Source organism: Quercus suber, unplaced genomic scaffold, assembly GCF_002906115.3.
Source record: "Quercus suber isolate HL8 unplaced genomic scaffold, Cork oak 2.0 scaffold_1084, whole genome shotgun sequence".
NCBI classification, from domain to species: domain Eukaryota; kingdom Viridiplantae; phylum Streptophyta; class Magnoliopsida; order Fagales; family Fagaceae; genus Quercus; species Quercus suber.
Genome location: NW_027070490.1, coordinates 37269 through 63249, shown reverse-complemented (window position 1 = coordinate 63249; position 25981 = coordinate 37269). Strand labels below are relative to the sequence as shown.

General features: G+C 34.7%; 3 protein-coding genes and 1 long non-coding RNA gene across 4 annotated transcripts; 3 read left to right on the top strand and 1 right to left on the bottom strand.

Moving 5' to 3' along the window:
- Window positions 1-1627: 1627 nt before the first annotated feature.
- LOC111991877 (probable inactive receptor kinase At2g26730) lies at window positions 1628-7162 on the bottom strand. The gene is given in 7 exon segments (XM_065769224.1): window positions 1628-1656; window positions 4072-4296; window positions 5095-5358; window positions 5989-6252; window positions 6255-6406; window positions 6408-7024; window positions 7026-7162. Coding segments are annotated over 7 exon segments (1662 nt in total). The 5' UTR covers window positions 7137-7162.
- A 2364-nt stretch (window positions 7163-9526) lies between these two features.
- On the top strand, window positions 9527-10669 carry LOC136065688 (uncharacterized). Its single transcript, XR_010627283.1, has 2 exons — window positions 9527-10242; window positions 10409-10669. It is a non-coding gene; the product is annotated as an uncharacterized LOC136065688 (long non-coding RNA).
- A 3053-nt stretch (window positions 10670-13722) lies between these two features.
- On the top strand, window positions 13723-16779 carry LOC111991869 (receptor-like protein EIX1). Its single transcript, XM_024023680.2, has one exon. It carries the CDS (start codon window positions 13723-13725, stop codon window positions 16777-16779), a length of 3057 nt encoding a protein of 1018 aa, XP_023879448.1.
- Window positions 16780-20438: 3659 nt separating this feature from the next.
- On the top strand, window positions 20439-25661 carry LOC111991875 (receptor-like protein EIX2). Its single transcript, XM_065769222.1, has 4 exons — window positions 20439-20677; window positions 21156-21258; window positions 22311-22372; window positions 24560-25661. Exons 1-4 carry the CDS (start codon window positions 20439-20441, stop codon window positions 25659-25661), a joined length of 1506 nt encoding a protein of 501 aa, XP_065625294.1.
- Window positions 25662-25981: the final 320 nt, after the last annotated feature.

Here is a 25981-nt window from a genome sequence, read left to right as displayed (position 1 = left end):
AAATTTGAAGTGTTTGGGTGAATTATGAAATTATTGTGGAAAATATTTCATGTGTTTGGATGTGTTACGAAAATGCTATTTTCCGGAATTTTTTCACATTTTCCGGCAACAACAACAACACCAAGAACAACAACAAAAAAAATTTCGGCAATAACACAACAATTCCGGCTCTGGCGACAACAACAACACCAACGACAACAAAATACAAAAAATTTCGGCAATCACAACAACAAATTCCGGCTCCGGCGACAACAACAACACAACAACAACAAAAAATTCGGCAACAACAATCAGTTCATCCAAAACAAAAAAACAACAACAATCAAATTAAAAAAAAAAAACAAATTGAGAGATCGAGGATGAGAGAGCGTGTAGGCGATGGGTGGATCGGCGAGCTCGAGGAGGCGATGGGTTCGTCGTGCTCGTGCTCGTGCTCGTGGGTCTGGGTCTGTGCTCGCCGTGAGCTGGGTTCGTCGTGGGTGAAGGCGTGCTCGCCGTGATCTGGGTTCGTGGATCGATCGTGCGACCCCCCCCCCCCCCCCCAAAAAAAAAAAAAAAAAAAAAAAATCACAATCAAAGATGATTGTTAAGATGTGACACACCAAAATAAGCAAAAAGTGACTAGGCCACAGCTAAGAGAGCTAAGAGAGGTCCCAACCATTAATGCTTAATAGTCAAAATCATATGGATGAGGAAACCTCACCTTGTATTTAGGGTTGGCTTCTAATTTAAGTGTAACTGTTACTTTGTTTGTTAGCAATTTCCTTAATATACGTAAAAAATTTGACAGGGTAACTTTGGTAGTTGGGGGTAACCGATTTTTCTTTTTCATTTATCTAGTTTTTTAACATTATCAGAGATTCAAAAACATTGTTTTTGGCTACAAAAATGCTACCTTTTTAATTATATATTCAAAGTCACTTCTATGAAGGACGTGTTTGAAACGAAACCTCAACGCATGACTTATATATATATATATATCTGAGTTACATAATTACAACATATCACCTTATTTGTGTTAAAAAAAAGATTGCAAAATTTTGTGTCTCTGAGACTTATTAGATTAATTTTGTGGGTTCTAGTTAAGTCAATTGATAAAAGTCTTTGATAGCTAAATAAAAAATTTGAAATTTAATCCCCGCCTACACTAAAAACTGATTGGTGTCGTGGTTTGATGATAAAGATAGCAATCATCGGAAGCAAATGCCATATAGGTTGAAAACTCTATATATATATAAAAAAAAGAGATTAATTCCTGCCACAATGATGTGAAATGTAATGTCTCATCTTGGCACATGCAAATGGGTCTAAAGAGTATAATATTAGGCTTTGACATAGTTAGTACCATACTGCGTTTTTAATTTTAAAAGCATGCCCTTCTCATATCTGGGTCCATTTTAATTTGTCATTGATGGCTAAGTTTTAGACTACCATGTTAGATCATATGTGTTCTGCACTGGCATCTCATTACATGAGCTGCAAAAGAGCCATTTAGTTTTGAGAGTATGACCTTGGCACTGTGCATCCATGACTGATAAGAATTTTAGCCTGTTGTGTTGCCTGTCTTTGATAGCACATATGAGCTTTTCTAACATCCTAGATATATTTTACAGGTTGTTTACACAGTTTATTTTATTTGTTCGAGTATGTCAAGCACTGTCCTAAATGAGTAGCACATATGAGCTTTCTCTTGTATTTCTGGGTACAAAGTCATAGGCAAATCTTTCATGTCTTACTCTTAAGGAGTTTTGGTGTGTTGGGTAATTTTTCATCCAATGAAATAAGCCCAATAAAATAAATTTAGTTTTTTGGGCTTGAATATTTCTCAAGGCCCGATCCCGAAGACTAGATGAAACTGGCTTTGTTGGGTAAATAGCTAGACCCAAAGTGCCCAAGAGTGTAAATAAACAAGGCCAAGTCGAGGCCAATCTTTCATGTCCTTTTTTTTTTTTTTGTTTTTTTGATGAGACAATCTTTCATGTCTTAAGGGAGTTTTGGTGTGTTGGGCTAATTTTTCATCCAATGCAATAAGCCCAACAAAATAAATTTATTTTGTTTGGGCTTGAATGTTGCTGAAGTCCTGAGCTCAAGACTAGATGAAACGGGCTTTATTGGGTAAATAACTACACGCGAAGTGCACAAAATATGTTAATAAATAAGACCTAGTTAAGGCCAATCCCAAAACAAAATTGAGATGAGACTTGAGAGGGATACAAAATCTGAAAGCCCATACATTATGTTTTCCACAAAGATATAATATGGGCTTAACCCCAAATAATTATCTTTCACTTTTTACTGTGTGGTCCAAGCCCACATAGAGAGCCCAAGAGAGTTGTTTGGGACTTGTGATTTGGAGAGCAAGAGAGGGTCCTTCCTACCTGTTTTGGGATCTATGGGGAACATTGTAAGTAGGCATGGTGTTTGCAAAGCAGCAAATGTCATAAGCCTATGTACAAGAGGAAGGCCTTTGCAGTCACTACCCAAACCTTGAGTTCTGCTGAAGCCCACTATTCTAAACTGCCATTTTCCCTTCCTGAAGGGTTTTCCCCACATCCCAAGTTGCTATAAAAATCAGAAAATTTAAAATTTAACAATAGCTCAAGACACTGATTCTATCAAATTGTGGCACAAAAGTTGTGTTCACGGATTTTTTCTTCATCAATTCCTGATTCCAAAAACTTGTGTGACATTCAGCAGATGCAGAACCTAGTCTTCCCTCATTTAGTAACATAATGAGAATGTCATCTTTCCCCCCTCACCTAATCTCTGCTTCTCACATATAACTCATTGATGTAGATTATTATTCATGACCAATTTGCTATTTCCTTTCTTTGCAGTCATGATGCCTTGGCAGAAACAAGGATGCACCAGTAGCCTCCATGCTTCCTACATTGACGTGAGTAGTGGGTTTGACCTCCTGATTTGAATCCGGGTCCAATGATGAGCCAATTGAATCTCAACACGTGGCAAGACAACAAAAAGGGACCTTGGCTAAAGGTGTTTCGTTAATAATCTATGAAGTTTGAACATGGACACAACACTATATAAGACATGAGAATATTAAAGTTATTGAAAAAGTAGGACACAAGCATGGAGGCTTAAGGTGAAAATTGAAATTGAGGCACTTTATATATTTAAATTTGACGTAAAAAAAAATTAAATATTACTTAAATTTTATTATCTTGTTCAGATACAAAATTACTACTAATTAACATGAACAATGTAACTTTTTTTTTTTTTTGGAAGTCTATAGACAATAAAATTTGACAAAACTTTTCACATCTGTTGATATGGCAAATTGATAATGGTAAGTAAAAAAATGATGTTAGTGGTGGATTTAGATTAAAACTAGTAAAAGTTTGTCAACTCAATTTATGAAAAATGTTGTGAATTTTTTTTTTTATATTGCTCTTTTTTTTTTTTTTTTTTTAAAGTGTTACATTCATAATATTTTCATAACAAATCTTAGGTGTTAATTTGTTACTAGTTCTAATTTGAACTCATTACTGAAATTAATTTTTGCTATCAATAATACCTTGTAACAACCTACAACTTAGAACTTATTCTGAAAGTGTTGTGAAAAATGTTATGGACGTAATATTTTTTTTCTTATTTTTCATTTAATAAAAAAATATTATTTGATTTATTGGCTAATATTTGGACTTAATTAATACTATTTTAATATTAAAAAAAAATCCTATTGACTATAATTTGGGAGCCTTTTTTCTACTTGGACCTTAGGCAGCTGCATCGTTGCTTCACATATGGAGCCGGCATTGGACACAACACTATAGATATACCACAATTAATTGATTAATTAAAAAATATTTTTAGGTGATTTTATTTACTTAAATAGGCATATTTCAAGTTTATTTATAAGTTTTCAAAATAATTACAACTATTAAAATCATTAAAAATATATATAATTAAAGGATTTTTTTTTTATTAATTTTTTTTTCTGCTAACATAATGGGAACACATATGTAGAAGTGTGTTTTGAAATCTGCGCTACTTAAATTAAGATTAACAAAGAGAAACATGTAATAATGCATATACACATGTGATACACACTTGTTGGCCTATCGTCGGGAGAATGTGATACACACTTGAGAGCAATATCCAGCAAAGGAAATTCCCATTGTGTTGCAGCTTTGCTGACCTCTCTGTCAAAGACCTCTCCTGTCCATTCCTCGCTCACCATGGCCCTTACCCACTTAGGAAGGTCTATCCCACTTTTCTCTACAGTTTTGCTTGTTAGCAGCTCCAATAGAATCACTCCAAAGCTAAAAACATCACCTTGTTCTGCTAAAAGTTTCTCAGGAGCTGTGTAACCATTGGCGGTCAAGTTGCAAGCTTTCGGGTTTAGAAATCTTGAAAAACCATATTCACTTATTAGTGCTTTATTGTTTTCATCCAAAATATTTGATAGCTTAAGATTCCCATGAGGGATGATCTCCTGGTTATCAGAACTAATTAATACTATTTTAATATTAAAAAAAAATCCTATTGACTATAATTTGGGAGCCTTTTTTCTACTTGGACCTTAGGCAGCTGCATCGTTGCTTCACATATGGAGCCGGCATTGGACACAACACTATAGATATACCACAATTAATTGATTAATTAAAAAATATTTTTAGGTGATTTTATTTACTTAAATAGGCATATTTCAAGTTTATTTATAAGTTTTCAAAATAATTACAACTATTAAAATCATTAAAAATATATATAATTAAAGGATTTTTTTTTATTAATTTTTTTTTTCTGCTAACATAATGGGAACACATATGTAGAAGTGCGTTTTGAAATCTGTGCTACTTAAATTAAGATTAACAAAGAGAAACATGTAATAATGCATATACACATGTGATACACACTTGTTGGCCTATCCTCGGGAGAATGTGATACACACTTGAGAGCAATATTCAGCAAAGGAAATTCCCATTGTGTTGCAGCTTTCTCTGTCAAAGACCTCTCCTGTCCATTCCTCGCTCACCATGGCCCTTACCCACTTAGGAAGGTCTATCCCACTTTTCTCTACAGTTTTGCTTGTTAGCAGCTCCAATAGAATCACTCCAAAGCTAAAAACATCACCTTGTTCTGCTAAAAGTTTCTCAGGAGCTGTGTAACCATTGGCGGTCAAGTTGCAAGCTTTCGGGTTTAGAAATCTTGAAAAACCATATTCACTTATTAGTGCTTTATTGTTTTCATCCAAAATATTTGATAGCTTAAGATTCCCATGAGGGATGATCTCCTGGTTATCAGAACTTTGATATATGAAGTTCAAGCCACTTGCTATCCCACTTGCTATGGACAACCGAAGCTCCCAAGGGAAATCTCTCTTGCCATCAATATAATCTGCAGATAACCACAAATATTTGCTGAAATATAGGAACTATTTAAAGACATATCTGTCTGGGAGTTTCTAAATTTTATTTTCCTGCCCAAAATCAGGTTTCTTCACTCCCAAGTTTGAGCTCATGCAGCTCATAAAAAGATTAGGCAGTTCACTTTAATAATGTTAAGCGGATTTTTGTTTCTTTGGATGATAATCAAGTGATGTTATATGAACGAAGAAAGATAACTAGCCAACTAGTCAATCAAGTGTTAAGGCATTATTTTTGAGACTGAATGAATCCGACATTTTCAACTGTAAAACTCCAGTTTGAGTCTGAAACTCCAAATATTACATTACTACATTTTTCTGGTAACAAGACTTAGAAAGGCATTATGAAAAATTCTTACTAAGATGAACCTTGCTGCCTTATATGCATCGTATGGCTGCTACAACTAAGTCTTTGATAAAGACTAATTTTTGAAGTCTTAGAACCTGAAATAGTCCAGCTCCCTATTTCAGTTAAAGGCCTAGAATTGGCCTTTTTTCCGTTTTATTTTGAGTTGAGGCATGGGTGCAACGGTGTAATAAGTGTGTATGTATTTGCAATTCAAAAGCAATCGTGTTCTCTTTTGCAATTTATGTCAACTTACCTTCTAGCGAGTTTAGCAGACTCCCTTGGCTTTGATACTTATAGATGAAAAGCTCTTCTTTATTGGTTGAATGGTAACCAACAAGGGGTAGAATGTTTGGACGCTTTAAGCTCCCTATCTGGATCATCGTTTGGCTAAACTCCTCAAAGGATACCTGCAATTGCTTCAATCTTTTGACTGCATAGAGGGCACTATTTTTCAGTACTACCTTGTAAAGGCTGCTGCAAACGGTCTGGCTTTGCAAGTCAGCTGTGGCTTCAAGGAGTCCTCCAATATGAACCTTTCATGCTCTTCAACAAAGAACACAAGCCCCGAGTGCCTTTCAACAGGCTTGACTTCCTCTCTAGCTTTAACTGGAGGTGTTTTGAGAGGAGAGTCCCGAACTTTCTTTAGAATCTCCCTCTCTTTGGCGGCCTTCTGTCCCGCTATGTACATGTACAACAAAGAGTCCAATGCCAAGAACCAGAGGTAGTACTCCAAACAGTGCAATCCAGTGTCCATTAAGCTCACTATCATGGTCATCATAAGGACTTGGGCCCTCTGAAAGTATGCGAGAATGCACTGCCTCTACCCAGTCACCAGTACTATTTCTCTGTAATGAACTTGATTTCGAGTAATAAGTATAATGAGACCTAAATTCCTGCACAAAATGCGGCTTGACGCTAGTTAAATGATTTGTAGAGATGTCCAATCTCCTGAGATATTTCAATTTAGTTAGAGCCAAAGGTAACCTTCCACTCAGATGATTGTTGCTTAGATTTAAATAAGTCAGCCTAGTGCAGTGCAATATTGAGTTAGGAATATTTCCTCTGATGTGATTCTTTGCTAAGCTAAGAACTTTCAGATTTGGGAGCTTGCAAAGGGCATCAACATCAAGTATGCCACTAAGATTCAAATTTTCAAGCCTGATTTCTACTATAGACTGTGAATTGCATTTTACACCCCTCAACTTATGCAAGCAGGGATGTGCCACCAACCCATTCCAGGCAATTCCTAGTACATTTTGTGGATCAACAGCTCTAATGAAATTAAAAAAAAGATTCAGATTCTGATAACTGACCTCCGATACAGACCGTGATTAAGAGAGGAAGGACAGTAATGCATACCAGCCTCTTCAAAAACAGATCCAGATCCCTCCTGCTCTCCATATTTGTTGTTATTAATATTATGTTGGATCATCAGAACTGAATGAATTATGCTAATGGGAATTTTTTCTTTGTTCTCAAAAGGAATCTAAAATCCGATACTCAAGAATCTCGCTACATGATTGCTCCTCTTATTGTTTTGGTCCGTCAGATGAGGACATCTTGCTCCATTGGTTCCAACGTTTTAATGACTAATTTTTTCAGTATGTGACACAACCAATGTAATACAGTAATTAGTTAACTTCAATGTGACATTCAATTAAAAGAAATTTATCTTCTATGTGATGTTACTTTCATGCATGTTATGTAAACAGTCATGAAGTCACAGTCTGTTAGTAACTGGTAACAGTTTGGGCTACTAGTCATTTGTAACAAGACCACAGAATCATGAAAGAGAAATATTGATAAGGTATATGCAGGGCGTAGCCAGGAATAAATACATGGCGGAGCCGGGTTGTAATATAAATATATTATTATCAAAAACGCCAAAAGAAACGCCAAAAGAAAAACATTTACACGCACAAGACAATATTTACGTGGTTCGGCAATTTGCCTACGTTCACGGAGTTGCAGAGATTTCACTATTATCAAAGAAAATTACAATGTGTGGCTACAATGTTTTTCTTTCTCAAAAACAACAACAAGACAAAACCCTAATCACAAAAAAAAAGGCTTTTATATCCTGCGCACAGGATTCACAATGAGCTACAAAACGGGCCAAAATTTTTTTTTTTTTTTTTCTGCCCAAGCCTCTGCTCCATGGACTAAGCCTCAATAAATCTCCCATTAAAAACCACGCAACATTATTCAGGTCAAGTCGGGGCATCAACCGGATCAAATCATGCCTGACGACGATTTTTCATGGAATAAAATTCATTCATTATTATCTCTATAGTGAAATTCCCTGCAATTTCCTTCTCTATATAAACTATCATATTATTTGCCAAAAACTCATCTTCCATTCTATTGCGAAGTCTTGTTTTTAACAACTTCATAGCTGAGAAGGCTCGTTCTGTAGTTGCTGTAGAAATTGGAAGGGTCAACACAAGATGAATAAGTCTATCAATCAAAAAATAGATATTAGACTTTCCTGAAATTTTTAATCCCCTATATAGCTCGAAAATTGTACTCATATTCTGAAAATCTGAATGTTTTATCACATCAAGCTCATAATATTGTAATTGAGACTCCAAAAGTTCTTGTTCATGTTCAGTAAAATCTTGAGGATAATATTTCTTAACTAAATTACATATATGAACAATTTTGAATAATCTAAAAGCATCATTGGGATTTAAAACTGAACTAAGAATGACAAGTTCCGTTGTTAGCTCACAAAATCTACTTTTCAATTCTTGCAATTGAAAGTCTATTGCAACTGTAAATATGCAAATTCTAAAATGATGTTCCATTGTGTTAAATCTTCATCTTGACGACGATATCTCCCTCGACCTTTAGTGTAACGAGCATTCATATTAGGAATATCAATTTCATGTTGCTCACAAAATGCTATAACACTAGCAAGTAAAGGCTCCCATCCATCATCTCTCAACTTTTGAATAAGTGATTTTGTAGTTGAAATCAAGGTTTTGAAATCTAGACCGTTCATTGAACCGTAAAAGAGAGAGGTTCAAAATTTTTGAGGTTGAACCGAGGTTGAACCGGGGTCAAACCGTAATGATATCATAATTAATTTAATAATTATTTAAATTATAAATAATTATATTTGGTAAAAAAACTTAAAACTAATTTAATTGTTAAGCTCATAAATTACAGAGAAAATGAAAAAAAAAAACATATATATATATATATAATACACAGAAGTCTTAAATGATAATACATTGGGGTATGGTTTTTTTTTTTTTTTTTTTGAAAAAGACGTTGGGGTATGTGTTCACAGTTCACTGCTCAATGTTTGTAGAAAAATATTTAAAAAGTAGAAAAAGTAATTGGTGATAAGAGCATCTTCAGCAGCTTCTTCAAATTTTTGTATTATTTGGAGAATGAACAGTGATATTTAACTTTTACCTATTCACTTTTTCAAATACACTTCCAACAGATTCTCTATTCCATTCTTTATTTTATTTAAATATTATTTCTTCATTCATTCTTTATTATTTTTTATCATCATTTATTCTTTTTTTAACAACTATATTTTATGAGATGTGTTACATCCATAACATTTTACGCAATACTTTCACAACAAATTTTATGTAAAAAGTTGTTGCTAGTTTTAATTTGAACTCACTACTGAAATTATTTTTTTCTCGCCAATATTAACTTATAACAATCTGTTACTTAAAATTTATTGTCAAAATATTGTAGTAGAGTTTTTTAATTAGAATTTTTTATTCTTTCATTTCATTCCCCTCCAGACACATGTCCTCCACCCCTTCTTTTATTTCTTTTTCTCCTCTTCAAGAACGTTCCAGCAAAATCATTTCCTCTTCACATCAGAGAGAAGAGAGAGAGAGAGAGAGAGGAGCGATCGGCTTGGGCTTCCACCACCGCTCTGCTGCCGCACCAGCTGCCGTTCCAGCTGCCGCACCAACTGCCGCTCCAGCCGCCGCTCGTCGTTCTCCCTACCACAAGGCTGGGTCAGATCGGCTTTGTCTCTTTTTTTTTTTTTTTTTTTTTTTTTTTTTTTAAATTCTTGTTCTGATTCAATTTGTTGTTACAATGGAGCTTAGATAGGCTTTCATGCTCTTAATTTGTTGTTTTTGTTTTGATTTTAGATTTGTTGTTCTAATTAAATTTGTATTTTTTCTTGTTCTTGATCTGTTGTTTCTATTCTGATTTTAGATTGTGTGTGTTTTGATTGTGTTTTACTGTTGGAGAGAGAGACACAGATGAACAAAGAACACAGGAGAAAAGAGAAAGATTTTTTTTTTTTTATTCAGCCGGGCATTTTTTTAAGATAAAATAAGGGAGTAGAGTTGCTACAGTGTTCTCTAAATTAAGAGAATTACTGTAGCAATTTGAAAAATAAATTTAGAGTAGCTGTGCGTTTGGAGAAGCTGCTGGAGTGTGTACAGTAACATTTGGTGGTCCAAATTTAGCTTTACAATAGCTGTTGGAGATGCTCTAAGACCAAAGGAATCAAAATTAAATGGTAACGTGCCTTTCTAAAATTTTCACACGTTCTAATAGTTTTTGTCAGTTTTTTTACACCACACACGTTAACCTGAGTAAAAAAAAAAACTTCTCACTTCAAAATTTTTTAAAATTTCAGCTCTCTATTATCTATCTCTCTTTTATCAGTAACCACTTATTTTCAGATATCTCTCAAGCTCTCTCTCAGGTGAGGCATTCAGCTTCGTTTCACTGACTCAATGAACATTGTTCACTGCTAGTCACCGTCGTCATCGCCGCCAAAGTGAGGTTGAGATGAACAGATCTGAGCCCGATGGGTTACTGCAAGCGTTAGATCTGAGTTTAGGGTGAGAAAAATTGCAAAACAATCCTCATTTTTCTTATATTTGATAAAGAAAGCTTGGTTTTTGTTCCGGTCCGGTATCTAAGCTGAAATCCTTCCGATCTTTGTTCTTCTTCGTGTTCTTTCATTTCTTTTTCATTTCTTTTTCATCTGATCATATTTTTGGGCTTTTTTTTTTTTTTTTTTTGGCTTGAAAGTAGAATAAATAAATATATATATATATATATATATTTTTTTTTTAATTTGAGGTGTTCTAATTTTTGATTGAGGGTTGGGAAATGGGTGAGAAATGGGTAGGGGGACCGGCTGTGTAATGTTGGGGGCCTATTTATTTTTTTCTTCTAGTCTAATGGGGAAAAAAAAATTTGCAGGGGTCACGGCCCCCCCCCCCCCCCCCCCCCCCAAGTCACTATGTGGCTCCGCCCCTGGGTATATGGAGAAAAACATTTTCGATTTGCTGTACTTCAATAGTGGCAGTTTTGAAGCTGCCACCTGTGGCTTTGTTTGGTACCATTGTTGTTTACTATGTTTTTAGACCAAGTAAGAACAAATATTGGAAAGTTCATATAAGGTCAAGTTCTTGAAACCTCAGACCAGATGAGAACTTAAAGTACGTTCTTTGCTTTTGACGCGCACTCAAACTTTCGCACGAGATCAACTCAACAATGCACATAGGCTTGATTTGTTTCAGCTCCATGTTAGAAATATCAGCAGAGGTTTTCATGTGCGGACTCACCTATGATGTTTGGCCTTGGAAAAAAAATAAAATAAAAAATACAAAAAAAGAAAATAGTTTTAAGATCTCCACTGCTACTATGAAATGGAAATACATATTATTCTCTTTCTTTGTTCTTCTCTGCAACATAGTTATAACGAACACTGTTTTAAGTTTCGGGAACCAATAATTGATGCACACAATCAATATCACCTGTGATGACAGCTCGATCTACTTTTTTTTTTTTTTTGGAAACTTACAACTTACTCACTTTACTTGTGACTGTTGTGGTTTGATTGAAATTTAATTTGCCTAATTGTGATTTGAAATTTGACATTTTACCTACCGAGGTTGACCAAAATTTAAGTTGTTTACTGGTGATTTGAAATCCCATGATGCAAATGTTCCGTTGGATTTTTTTTGATCTTGTATTTTTATGTTTTTTGTGTTTTTAAAGGAGGGATACATAAAAGCGGAGTAAAATTACATATTTAACTCTGTTTTTAACGGAAGTAAATTATGAAACTCTAACTGAACTAAACTCATATGAATAAAGTATTAAATTTTAAATCACATGTAACTTAAATTTCAGACAAACTATGTATGGGTAAGTTGTAATTTGCCTTTTTTTGGGGGTCATTCCAACTTCAATGTTTATCGGGGAATCATGTGCAATAGTAATTCATTATTTAGGTGATGCTTTTGTTGGAAGCGGATCATCTAGTTCCATACTATACTACTTCTACGTAGTGTACATTAGCTTTCTTAAACTTAGTTAATGGCTTATGCAACAAGATTGGGCTCGTCAGTTTCTTCTTTCTCAAGTTCTTATAGGCACGCTAGCATAGAATTTTCACCATATCAATTATCAAGTATCAACACAGAAACAATAGGTTTTAATCTATTCTTATATTGTATGTATGATGAATTTGCACCGTTACAAAGCATCCGCCTACATCTGTTTGGAGTCAGCACCAATTGAAAGAGAATCTCTAGAAATCAGTGCTTAGGGTTGGATGGAATCAGTATCATATATATATACCATTTGGATAATTTTAGGAGAAATTTATTCATCATTAAAACAGTCCCTCTATTCATAAGAGTACAATACTATGATTATACTACAAACCCCAATTCTAACTTATAGTGGAAATTCTAATTCTAACTTTTAGTTCCTACAACAATTTCACAACATCAACAAACAAAACCCAGTGTATATTCGCTTAAAAAAAAAAAAAAAAAACCTGTGCATTAGGAATTGAATTTGTACTAAAAAACAGGATATTAAATTCCAGCTTCTCCTTTATCTATAAAATTAATGGGGAAAACAAATCGAACGTTTTCTATATTCTATTGAATGAATGTTGAATTCAATGGAAAGATGCATGCTTCATGCGCTTTGTTAGTGTGCATGTTAATAATTAGGTATTAGTCTTTGCCGTGAAAATTCTGCCCAGCATGAGGGAAACTTCAAAGGCACACAAATCACAGGCATGCTACATGTGCTTTGACTCACTGGTCAACTTTTGATTTTTCTTCAAATAAAAAAAAAATAAATAAAAGCTTTTGATTTTCTTGATGATAACATCAATTATTGTTTTGCTTGAAATGGGTTTTATTGTTGTGTATTTCTTTTTATATGTAGTGATTTGCAAAACAGGTAGATGGATGATGGATTCGCTTGAAATGTTCTTTTATAATTCGTTTCTAGAAGAAAAGGATTTTACCAAATGTTTGTCGTTGGACATGGCTTCTCTTTGTGATCCGTTCTAATCCTAATTTAACTTACCAAGAACAATGATGAATGAATCTTTTCTGAACAACAAATGATTGAAGAAATGGTAAAGAAAATTAAAAGAAAAAAAATAAAGAAAGGAAAAAATTTGGTAAAGAAAATAAAATTATTTTCTAAAAGTTGACCTGGCTTCTTGATGATAACATCAATTATTGTTTTGCAACTCTGCCATGTTTTTTTTTTTTATTTTTTATTTTAATTATATGTTCTGGTACGAATCAGCCAATTCTACCTCAAGGTTTTTCTCACAAAGAAAAAAGAAAACTCTAGGACAAACCGAATAAATAATACCTCAATTACTTGTAGTAATGAGCGATGAAATTTCCAACTAGCCCAATCAACGTTCCACTTTGGCGGGTAAGAAAATTGATACCTTCAATTCGTTCCCAACCACAAAACGGAGGGTCCTATCTACAAGACTTACAGTCATGTCTCTATCAAGATTAGTACGTATGCTTTCCACTGAAGCTTCCGAATTCAGCTGGAAATTGAAACCGAAAGCCGAAAGAAACTCAGCAAAAGAGTTATTATTACACGTCTCTCTACTAATCAAAAAGACTTACGCGTCTTCGTCTCCTATAAATGACCATGACATTAGTAGCCTTTTCGTAGATTACCTTTGCTGTTACTTACAAAATCTTTGATCATGGACCTTTTCTTGAGAATAAGAGCCGTTACATTAATCCTTTTACTTGGGCTGCTCAGTATAGCATCTATCAATCCTAAGTTCAGCAGTGGAGAGTCTGATCGGGTTCGTTGCATAGAAAGTGAGCGACAGGCACTTCTTAAGTTCAAGCAAGATCTTAAAGACCCTTTAAACCGGCTTGTCTCTTGGGCTGCTGATGGAGATTGTTGTCAGTGGGTGGGAGTTGTCTGCCACAACGTTACTGGTCATGTCCATGAACTCCGTCTCAGAAGCTTTCCTTTGGTGGATGATTCTGCATCTTATGAGCGGTCAAGATTGGGAGGTAAGATAAATCCTTCTCTGCTTGATTTGAAGCATTTGATTTACTTGGACCTCAGCAACAATTATTTCCATTATACTCAAATTCCCAAATTCATTGGTTCAATGGGGAGCTTAAGATATCTTAATCTCTCAAGTGCGGGATTTGGGGGATTGATTCCTCATCAACTTGGGAATCTCTCTAATTTGCACTATCTTGATCTTGGAGGTTCTTATGATAATGATTTAAATGTCATGAACCTTCAATGGCTTTCTGGCCTTCCTTTAATTCAACACCTTGATTTGAGTGGTGTAAACCTTAGCAAAGCCTCTGATTGGCTACATGTGATAAACAAACTCTCGTTCTTGTTAGAGTTGCGATTGTCATATTCCCAACTTCATGGTTTCATCCCACCCATATCCAATATTAACTCTTCATCTCTCACCACTCTTGATCTTTCAACAAACCGTTTCAAAAACAACTTGATTCTATCATGGGTCTTTAGTCTTCATAATCTGGTTTCTCTTGATCTATCTGCCAATTGGTTTCAAGGTCCAATCCCTGTTGGTCTCCAAAACATGACCTCTCTTGTCCGTCTTGATCTATCTTTGAACAATTTCAACTCCTCAATTCCCAATTGGTTGTATAGTTTTAATCGTCTTGAGTTTTTGAACCTTGACTCCACTAATTTGCAAGGTACAATCTCTAGTTCCATTGGAAACCTAACATCTGCCATATGCATACGCATGCCATTCAATGAACTTGGAGGAAAGATACCAAGATCGTTGGGAAATCTCTGCAACTTAAAGGAAATTGATTTGTCATACAACAAACTGAGTCAAGAGATTTCTAAACTCTTAGAAAGTTTATCAAGATGTGTTTCAAATGGACTAGAGATCCTAGACTTGACTGAAGCACACCTTTCTGGTCATTTGACTAATGAGCAAATTGGGCAATTTATAAATCTAGTTGAACTTTCTTTGGGGAGTACATTAGTTTTGGGTCAAATTCCAGAGGCTATAGGAAATCTTTCATCTTTGAGAATCTTGGACCTTGCAAATAATCAACTTAATGGAACTCTCCCTCAAAGTCTTGGACAACTCTCCAAATTAGAGTCTCTATATATTGCTTCAAATAAGTTCAATGGTGTTGTATCCAAAGTTCATTTTGCCAATTTAATAAGATTAACTGAGCTTCAAGCATCTCAAAATCAACTTACTTTAGAAGTAAGTCACAATTGGATCCCTCCTTTTCAACTGTACCGGTTAGGATTAAGATCATGGAATTTAGGGCCAAAATTTCCATCATGGCTTTGTTCACAAAAGCGTCTCTGGTATTTGGATATATCCAACACCAATGTTTCAGATGTAGTTCCACCTTTGTTTTGGAACATGTCTTCTCAATTCATGTATCTAAATTTGTCTCACAATCTGATGTATGGAGAGATTCCAAATATTCTGATGGTTTTTTCTGATCGTCCAACATTTGATATGAGTTCAAATCGCTTCAAAGGTTCGTTACCTCTTATATCCTCAAATGTGACCATATTAGATCTTTCAAACAATTTATTGTTTGGATCTATATCTCACTTTTTGTGTTACAAGATGAATGAGCCCAAACAAATGGAATATCTTGATTTTGAGAAAAATCTTTTATCAGGAGAAATAGCTGATTGTTGGAAAATGTGGCAAAGTTTGTCGGCCTTAAATTTGGGAAGCAATAATTTCACTGGTAGTATTCCAGCATCCATTGGATCTTTGATTGATCTTATGTATTTACACCTATATGACAACAAATTCTCTGGAAAATTACCATCCTCTTTGAAAAATTGTAAAGAGATGGTGACCATTGATATTGGTGAAAATGAATTTGGTGGAAGCATGCCTTCATGGATAGGACAACTTTCAAACTTGATGATTCTCAGCCTTCGCTCAAATAATTTTCATGGTCTTATGCCAAAAGAAGTTTGTGCTCTGACATCACTCCAAATCTTGGACCTTTCACATAATAAGCTATTTGGAGGCATACCTACATGTGTTATGAATTTCAGTGCCATGACCACAACTAAAAATTCAAAAATTGCCTTTTATTCATATGGCTTCTCAATAGGATTAGATGAACATGAGCAATTTGAAAGTGCATTGCTTGTGATGAAGGGGCGGGTTGTTGAGTATGGCACCGTTCTTGGGCTAGTAAAAAGTATAGATCTTTCGAAAAACAATTTCTCTGGAGAGATCCCCAATGAAGTGACTAGTCTTCGAGGTTTACAGTCATTGAATTTGTCATTTAATATCTTTACTGGAAGGATTCCTGAGAGTATAGGTGTTATGAGATCACTAGAATCTATTGATTTTTCTGTAAACCAACTTTCAGGTGAAATTCCTCCGAGTTTGTCGAGTTTGACATTTTTGAGTCAGTTGAATTTGTCAAACAACAAATTAATTGGCAAAATTCCTTCAAGCACTCAGCTTCAAAGCCTTAATGCTTCTAGTTTTATTGGAAATGAACTTTGTGGACTTCCACTTGCTGATAATTGTACTTTAAATGATGTAAACCCCAACATTGAAAACAAAGGTAGCAAGGATTCGGGCGGACTTGAAGTGGATTGGTTCTACGTGAGCATGACACTTGGATTTGTTGTTGGTTTTTGGGTTTTATGGGGTCCTTTACTTTTAAACAAGCAATGGAGAATTTTGTACTTTCAATTTCTGGATCGCATAGAGTACAAGCTTAGGGGTGTTGTGGCAAAAACTTGGTAGCTGTGTAAATTTTATTAAGATTCTTACTATTTAGTGCGAATGTCATTTACTGTTGTCAATCAATGTTTTGATGTTTTCTAAATGATCTTTGAGCTGGTTGTTAATAATATTGTTATCTATATCCACTCCATTGACATGTGGGAATATGGTGTTTCTTCATATGAACGTTAACGACAATCCGAACTATCATTTTAATCCGTATAGGTTGTAAAATCAAATTTTATATGGTTACAACAGGCAAGCCATTGATCGTTTAAAACTAATATACAGCATAATTAAGCTTCGAGTTAGGAATATAGGTGTTGCTTAGATTTAAATAAGTCAGCCTTGTGCAGTGCAATATTGAGTTAGGAATATTTCCTCTGATGTGATTCTTTGCTAAGCAAAGAACTTTCAGATTTGGGAGCTTGCAAAGGGCATCAACATCAAGTATGCCACTAAGATTAAAATTTTCAAGCCTGATTTCTACTATAGACTGTGAATTGCATTTTACACCCCTCAACTTATGCAAGCAGGGATGTGCCACCAATCCATTCCAGGCAATTCCTAGTACATTTTGTGGATCAACAGCTTTAATGAAATTAAAAAAAGATTCAGATTCTGATAACTGACCTCCGATACAGACCGTGATTAAGAAAGGAAGGGCAGTAATGCATACCAGCCTCTTAAAAAACAGATCCATATCCCTCCTGCTCTCCATATTTGTTGTTATTAATATTATGTTGGATCATCAGAACTGAATGAATTAAGCTAGTGGGAATTTTTTTCTTTGTTCTCAAAAGGAATCTCAAATCTGATACTCAAGAATCTTGCTACATGATTGCTCCTCTTATTGTTTTGGTCCATCAGATGAGGACATATTTCTCCATTGGTTCCAACGTTTTAATGACTAATTTTTTCAGTATGTGACACAACCAATGTAATACAGTAATTAGTTAACTTCAATGTGGCATTCAATTAAATGAAATTTATCTTCTATGTGATGTTACATTCATGCATGTTATGTAAACAGTAATGAAGTCACAGTCTGTTAGTAACTGGTAACAGTTTGGGCTACTAGTCATTTGTAACAAGACCACAGAATCATGAAAGAGATATTGATAAGGTAATTGGAGAAATACATTTTTGATTTGCTGTACTTCAAGAGTGGAATTTTTGAAGCTGCCACCTGTGCCTTTGTTTGGTACCATTGTTGTTTACTATGTTTTTAGACCAAGTAAGAACAAATGTTGGAAAGTTCATAAAAGGTCAAGTTCTTGAAACCTCAGACAAGAACTCAAAGTGGTTTTTTGCTTTCGACGCGCACTCAAACTTTCGCACGAGATCAACTCAACAATGCACATAGGCTTGATTTGTTTCAGCTCCATGTTAGAAATATCAGAGGTTTTCATGTGCGGACTCACATATGATGTTTGGCCTTGGAAAAAAAAAAAGGAAGAAAAAATACAAAAAGAGAAAAAAAAGAAAAAGAAAATAGTTTTAAGATCTCAACTGCTACTATGAAATGGAAATACATATTATTCTCTTTCTTTGTTCTTCCCTGCAACATAGTTATCACGAATACTGTTTTAAGTTTCGGGAACCAATAATTGATGCACACAATCAATATCACCTGTAATGACAGCTCGATTTACTTTTTTTTTTTTTTTTTTGGGGGAGAAAATTACAACTTACTCATCTCACTTGTGGCCGTTGTGGTTTGATTGAAATTTAAGTTGTTTAACTATGATTTGAAATTTGACATTTTACCTACTGAGTTTTAACCGAAATTTAAGTTGTCAACTGGTAGTTTGAAATCCCATGATGCAAATGTTCCGTTAAATTCTTTTTGATCTTGTATTTTTATGTTTTTTGTGTTTTTGAAGGAGGGAGACATAAAAGCGGAGTAAAATTATATATTTAGCTCTGTTTTTAACAGAGATAAGTTATGAAACTCTAACTGAGCTAAACTTATATGGATAAAGTGTCAAATTTCAAATCACATGTAAGCAACTTAAATTTGAAACAAACTATGTATGGGTAAGTTGTAATTTGCCTTTTTTGGGGGGTCATTCCAACTTCAATGTTCATCAGGGAATGTGCAATAGTAATTCATTATTTAGGTGATGCTTTTGTTGGAAGAGGATCATCTAGTTCCATACTATACTACTTCTACATAGTGTACATTAGCTGTCTTAAACCTAGTTAATGGCTTATGCAACAAGATTGGACTCGTCAGTTTCTTCTATCTCTAGTTCTTATAGGCACGCTAGCATAGAATTTTCACCATATCAATTATCAAGTATCAACACAGAAACAATAGGTTTTAATTTATTCTTATATTGTATGTATTATAAATTTGCACCGTTACAAAGCATCCGCCTACATCTGTTTGGAGTCAGCACCAATTGAAAGAGAATCTCTAGAAATCAGTGCTTAAGGTTGGATGGAATCAGTATCATATATATATACCATTTGGATAATTTTAGGAGAAATTTATTCATCATTAAAATAGTCCCTCTATTCATAAGAGTGCAATACTATGATTATACTACAAACCCTAATTCTAACTTATAGTGGAAATTCTAATTCTAACTTTTAGCTCCTACAACAATTTCACAACATCAACAAACAAAACCCAGTGTATATTTGCTTTAAAAAAAAAAAAAAAAAAAAAAAAAAAAAAAACCTGTGCATTAGGAATTGAATTTGTACTAAAAAACTAGATATTAAATTCCAGCTTCTCCTTTATCTATAAAATTAATGGGGAAAACAAATCGAACGTTTTCTATATTCTATTGAATGAATGTTGAATTCAATGGAAAGATGCATGCTTCATGCGCTTTGTTAGTGTGCATGTTAATAATTAGGTATTAGTCTTTATCGAGAAAATTTTGCCCAACATGAGGGAAACTTCAAAGACACACATGGCACGCATGCTACATGTGCTTTGACTCATTGGTCAACTTTTGATTTTTCTTCAAATAAAAAAAATAAATGGGATAATTACAATTTACCCCTTGTAGTTTGCCTCTAATTCTATGTGCCTATCCGTGGTTTCAATTTTGACACTTTGCCCACTTGAGGTTCTCACCGTGAGTGTGTCGTAACCCACCTCTGTTAAAAAAGAAGGGTAAATAAGTCTTTTTACGCCCATTTTATATCTCTCTCCTCCCAAACAAAATAAATAAATAAATAAATAAATAATAAAAAATAAAAAAACGAAAGAAAAAAAGATTAAAATGGTATTAATTTCTCACCATTCACAAACATGAAGAACACACAAACATGAAGAACATGCGTCCAGAAAACTAATACATATCAAATCAAGCAATACCATCAAACATAAATCTATCAAAATACAACCCCAAAATATAGCACAACATTTGATCCCAAGAACTTAAGAACAAATGAATTCAAACCCAGGAACTTAAGAACAAATGAATTCAAATCAAGCATATATACAATCCCAGGAACTTAAGAACAAACGAATTCAAATCAAGCATATATACAATCCCAGGAACTTAAGAACAAACGGATTCAAACCCAGACATATATTTGAAACCCCAATTTCGAATCCAGACTTCTCAAACCCAGAAAAATTACACTCAAATCAACCACTCCACGGATCTCAATCCCAAGACCCACGGACCCAAGTCCACCCACAGCACCATGACCCCATGCGAGTGGTCAAGCTTGACGGCAGCTTCGTCTTTCACCAGAGGCCATTGGATCTCATCGGCAACATGGGCGAGGACGGCAACGACGTCATCGCCCTGGCGGAGACGGACAACTGTGAGATCGCCGGGGATCTTGATGAGGACCTCACATTCATCCTCAACAAGATTGTCTCTGCCAGGGATCTCACAGTCATCCTCTTGCCATTCTCGGCGTCATCGCCATTCTTAACCTCAGCGCTGTAGTGCTTGTCGATGAGGTTGAGAATGGCGCCGACGATCTTGATGAGGACCTCTTCGATGGCCTTTAGCGGAGCCGTGGGTGAGGTTTGGTGGTTGATTGTGGGTTCCGGGAAGAGATCTTGGCCATTGTATATATGCTTGATTTGGACACTTTCCTTGTATCTTTTCACCAATACACACCAGATTACACTTTCCTTGTATATATGCTTGATTTGGACAACAGATCACACATAAAAAAAGAAAAAGGAAAAAGAAAAATGGGCCTTATGTGTTGTGAGAGTGTTTATTGTAATGTCTTTAGTCTTTAGTCTTTATTTTAGATTAGCTTGATTTCTTAGTCTTTAGTGTTTATTGCTTAGTCTTTAGTATTTACTGTTTTCTGATCTTTATTATTTTGGGTATATCCTTCATGTTCAAGATTTGAATGAGAGTGTTTTGATCCGTTTTGGGGTTTGTTTTTTACTTATTCTGTGTTAGAGTAACGAAAAGTGGAGAGGTGGGTTACGGCACACTCACGGTGAGAACCTCAAGTGGGCAAAGTGTCAAAATTGAAACTACAGGTAGGCACATAGAATTAGAGGTAAACCACAGGTGGGTAAATTGTAATTATCCCAAAATAAATAAATAAAAGCTTTTGATTTTCTTGATGATAACATCAATTATTGTTTTGCAACTCCACCATGTTTTGTTTTTGTTTTTTTAGTACGAATCATCCAATTCTACCTCAAGGTTTTTCTCACAAAGAAAAATGAAAACTCTAGGACAAACCGAATAAATAATACCTCAATTATTTGTAGTAATGAGCGATGAAATTTCCAACTAGCCCAATCAACGTTCCACTTTGGCGGGTAAGAAAATTGATACCTTCAATTCGTTCCCAACCACAAAACAGCGGGTCCTATCTACAAGACTTACAGTCATGTCTCTATCAAGATTAGTATATATGCTTTCCACTGAAGCTTCCGAATTCAGCTGGAAATTGAAACCGAAAGCCGAAAGAAACTCAGCAAAAGAGTTATTATTTCACGTCTCTATACTAATCAAAAAGACTTAGGTGTCTTCGTCTACTATAAATGACCATGACATTAGTAGCATTTTCGTGGATTACCTTTGCTGTCATATAGAAAATCTTTGATCATGGACCTTTTCTTGAGAATAAGTGCCCGTTTGTTTCCACTTTTTCAGCCCAAAAAGTCCGTTTTGAAAAAAGCCAATGTCCAAAGCCTGTTTGGTTGAGACCAAAATGCAACTTTTTGGAAAAAGTTGTGTTTTGGGTTTGTGAAGAAAACGTGTAGGATGGGAAAGGAGCTCAGAGCTCCATTTTGGAAAAAGCCCCGTGCGCGTTTGAAATCTATCCGTTGGACTCACTGGGCAATTACCAAATTACCCTTTCACACCATTCCTCATTCCTCTCATCTCTTTGCTCTGCCCTTTGCCCTCTCAATAACAAATTTCCAAATCCAATTACAAAAAAAAAAACTATAACAAATTCCCAAATCAGCTAAGAAAAAAAAAAAAAAAAATCAATCCATTGCAAATTAGGATTCCTCAAAATGCAAAACAAAAAAAAAAAAAAAAAAAAAATCAAAATATAGCAAAATCTTTCAAATGGAGTTTGTACCCATCTTGCAGTGGATGGATTATGGAGGTTTGGAGAAGAAGTTGAAGAGTTCCCGATCTGAATCATCCCCTTTGTGAGTGGTTGAATTTAGAGAAAAAGAAAAGAATCAAGAAGATCAGGGTGAAGAAGTGCATGGGTGTTATAGACGAAGTGCTAAGAGAAAATGAAAAAAAAAAAAAAATGAGGAAGAAGGAGAGCTCTAGAACGTTCTAGAGTTTGGAGGAATGGTAGGGAAAAAAAAGGAGGAAAGAAGGATAAAAAATAAAAGAGTAAGGGTACGTGTTTGGAGGAGAAAAAAAGAGGGAAAAAAAGAAAGAAAGAAATGCCATGTGTGGAGGATAAAAAAAAGAGGGGAAAAAAAAAGGAAAAGAGAAGAAGGAAATGTTATCACAATTTTTTCACAATAAATTTTAAGGGGTAGGTTATTATTAGTTAATATAGGTGAGAAGAAAATAATTTTTTTTAGAAAGAGAAAAAAATAATTTTAATAGTATGTTAAAATTAAATTCAGTATCAATTTTTATCACAATATTTTCACAATACTTTCACAATAAATCTTAAGTGGTAAGTTATTATTAGCTAATATTGGTGAGAAAAAATAATTTTTTTAGAAAGAGAAAAAAATAATTTTAATAGCATGTTAAAATTAAAACCAATATCAATTTTTATCACAATATTTTCACAATACTTTCACAATAAATCTTAAGTGGTAGGTTATTATTAGCTAATATTGGTGAGAAAAAAATAATTTTTTTAGAAAGAGAAAAAAATCATTTTAATAGTACATTAAAATTAAAATCAGTATTGATAGTCCAAAAATGTATTGATCCATTGTGATTAAGTTAATTAATTAATTAGCCAAGTTATTAATTAATCAATTAAACATGCAAACGCGTGGTAGTACAAACAAATTACTAATAAACTAATTATGTAGCGGAAAATAAATAACACAGTGATTTGTTTACGAATGGGAAAAACCTGACGGCAAAAACCCCACTGGGTGATTTTCAGGTCACCACATCTAAAACTCCATTATTATCACAACAAGCGGTTACAAGTAAAAGAATCCCAAGTACCTTACCAACCTACAGTTAAACTCTTACCCCAATACCCAATTGGACTTATTCTGTAGTGACAGTTTTTCCTTTTGATGCATGGCTCCCAAGTACGTGACTAACCAATTGCATGGATCCCAGTACGCGACTTCAATCACAAACTAGAAGAAGTTTGTTGGCTGCAAAGTTCTTCAGTTCATTCACAATGACGATCAAGAAGATGCTTGGTCACAAAACCCAAAGGTGCGCATACACAGCAACTTGTTCAGAAGAGATGAAATAGGTCAAAACTTTGTCTCAGGTCACAATTTGCTTGAGCAGAGTTTTCTAAATGCTTGCACAACTTATGAACCCTTTGACGGCCCTTAAAACAATCATTTTATATGTCTAGGGTTAGAAGAAAAGAAAGCCCAAAGACACATCCACGGATCCCAAGAAATCAGATAAAAAATTCTGATTTTATAAATCTCGACAAATAGAAGATGTCGAGCATCTATCGAAATAGCTGTCGAGTCACGGGCAAAACAGCTTCCTTAAATCTCGACACATGCTAGCTGTCGAGCTTTAGTAGCTTTGCACTTTCAGCTTGTTTTCTTGAACAAACTTGAAGGCTTCAACACTTGATCTTAAAACATGGTTTCTTGAAGTATTTCAACACATCTTAGATCTACCCAAGTACAAGTAAAGTGCGTTTTGTCAAAGGATTAGCCAATTACATAAAACAATGATATATGTTCTTAACAAGTGAACCACATATGTCCTAACAAGTATCAATTTTTATCACAATATTTTCACAATACTTTCATAATAAATCTTAAGTGGTAGGTTATTATTAGCTAATATTGGTGGGAATAAAAAATATTTTTAGAAAGAGAAAAAAATAATTTTAATACTACGTTAAAATTAAAATCAATATCAATTTTTATCATAATACTTTCACCATAAATCTTAAGTGGTAGGTTATTATTAGCTAATATTGGTGAGAAAAAAATAATTTTTTTAGAAAGAGAAAAATTGATTTAAGTATGATGAAGTAGATGATTTAAGTATGAAACAAACTCCTTTATATTTACATTGTCCTTTTTGGTAATTTACCACTCAAGCCACCACTTTTATAAGTGCCAGCCAAGCACTCAGTTTTTTCAAAATGCATTTTTTAACACCTTTTACCAAACACTCAGCTTTTTGAAAAAAAACTTTTTCAGCAGTGGAGAGTCTGATCAGGTTCATTGCATAGAAAGTGAGCGACAAGAACTTCTTAAGTTCAAGCAAGATCTTAAAGACCCTTTAAACCGGCTTGTCTCTTTGGCTGCTAATGAAGATTGTTGTCGGTGGGTGGGAGTTGTCTACCACAACGTTACTAGTCATGTCCATGAACTCCATCTCGGAAGCTTACCTTCGGGGGATGATTCTGCATCTTATGAGGGATCAAAATTGGGTGGTAAGATAAATCCTTCCCTGCTTGATTTGAAGCATTTGATTTACTTAGACCTCAGCTACAATGATTTTGGTGGTAGTCAAATTCCCAAATTCTTGGGTTCAATAGAAAACTTAAGATATCTTAATCTCTTGAATGCAGGATTTGGGGGGTTGATACCTCATGAACTTGGAAATCTCTCAAACTTGCACTATCTCAATGTTACGGGCTATTATAATAATTTATATGTCATGAATCTTCAATGGCTTTTTGGTCTTCCATTAATACAATACCTTGAAATGAGTAGTGTAAATCTTACCAAAGCCACTGATTGGCTGCAGGTGACAAACAAACTCCCTTCCTTGTTAGAGTTGCGATTGTCAAATTATGACCTTTCTGGTTTCATCCTACCGATATCCAATATTAACTTTTCAACTCTCACCACCCTTGATCTCACTAACAGTTGGTTTCAAGGTCCGTTCCCTATTGGTCTCCAAAACATGACTTCTCTTGTACACCTTGATCTATCTGGCAACATTTTCAACTCTTCAATTCCCAATTGGTGGAATAGTTTTAGTTGTCTTGAGTTTCTCAACCTTCATTCCAATAATTTGCAATGTACAATCTCTAGTTCTATTGGAAACCTAACATCTGCCATCAAAATAAACTTGTCAATTAATGAACTTGGGGGAAAGATACCAAGATTATTGGGAAATCTCTGTAACTTAAGGGAAATTAAGTTGGCATACAACAAATGGAGTCAAGAAATATCTGAAATCTTAGAAAGTTTATTGGGATGTGCTTTAAATAGACTAGAGATACTGGACTTGACTAAGTGCCTGTTTATTTCAACATTTTGGACCCAAAAAGCCCATTTTGAAGAAAGCTAGAGTGGAAAGCCCGTTTAGTTCAGCATGAAACGCAATATTTTGGAAAAAAGTTGCGTTTTGGCCAAGGTTGAGAACGCACAAACCATTATGGAGCTCTGGAGGTCCATTTTAGAAAAAGTCCATGCGCGTTCTCAGCTATTTGTTGGACTCTTCGGGCAATTACCAAATTACCCTTCAATAAAGCTCACTCACGCCTCTCATCTCTTCTCTTTGCTTTGCCCTCACTATGCTGTTACAAACACAGCACCACCCAACTATCACCGGTCTACCACCACAATCAACAAAATCAACAAAACCCATTTCAACATTTGATAATCCAA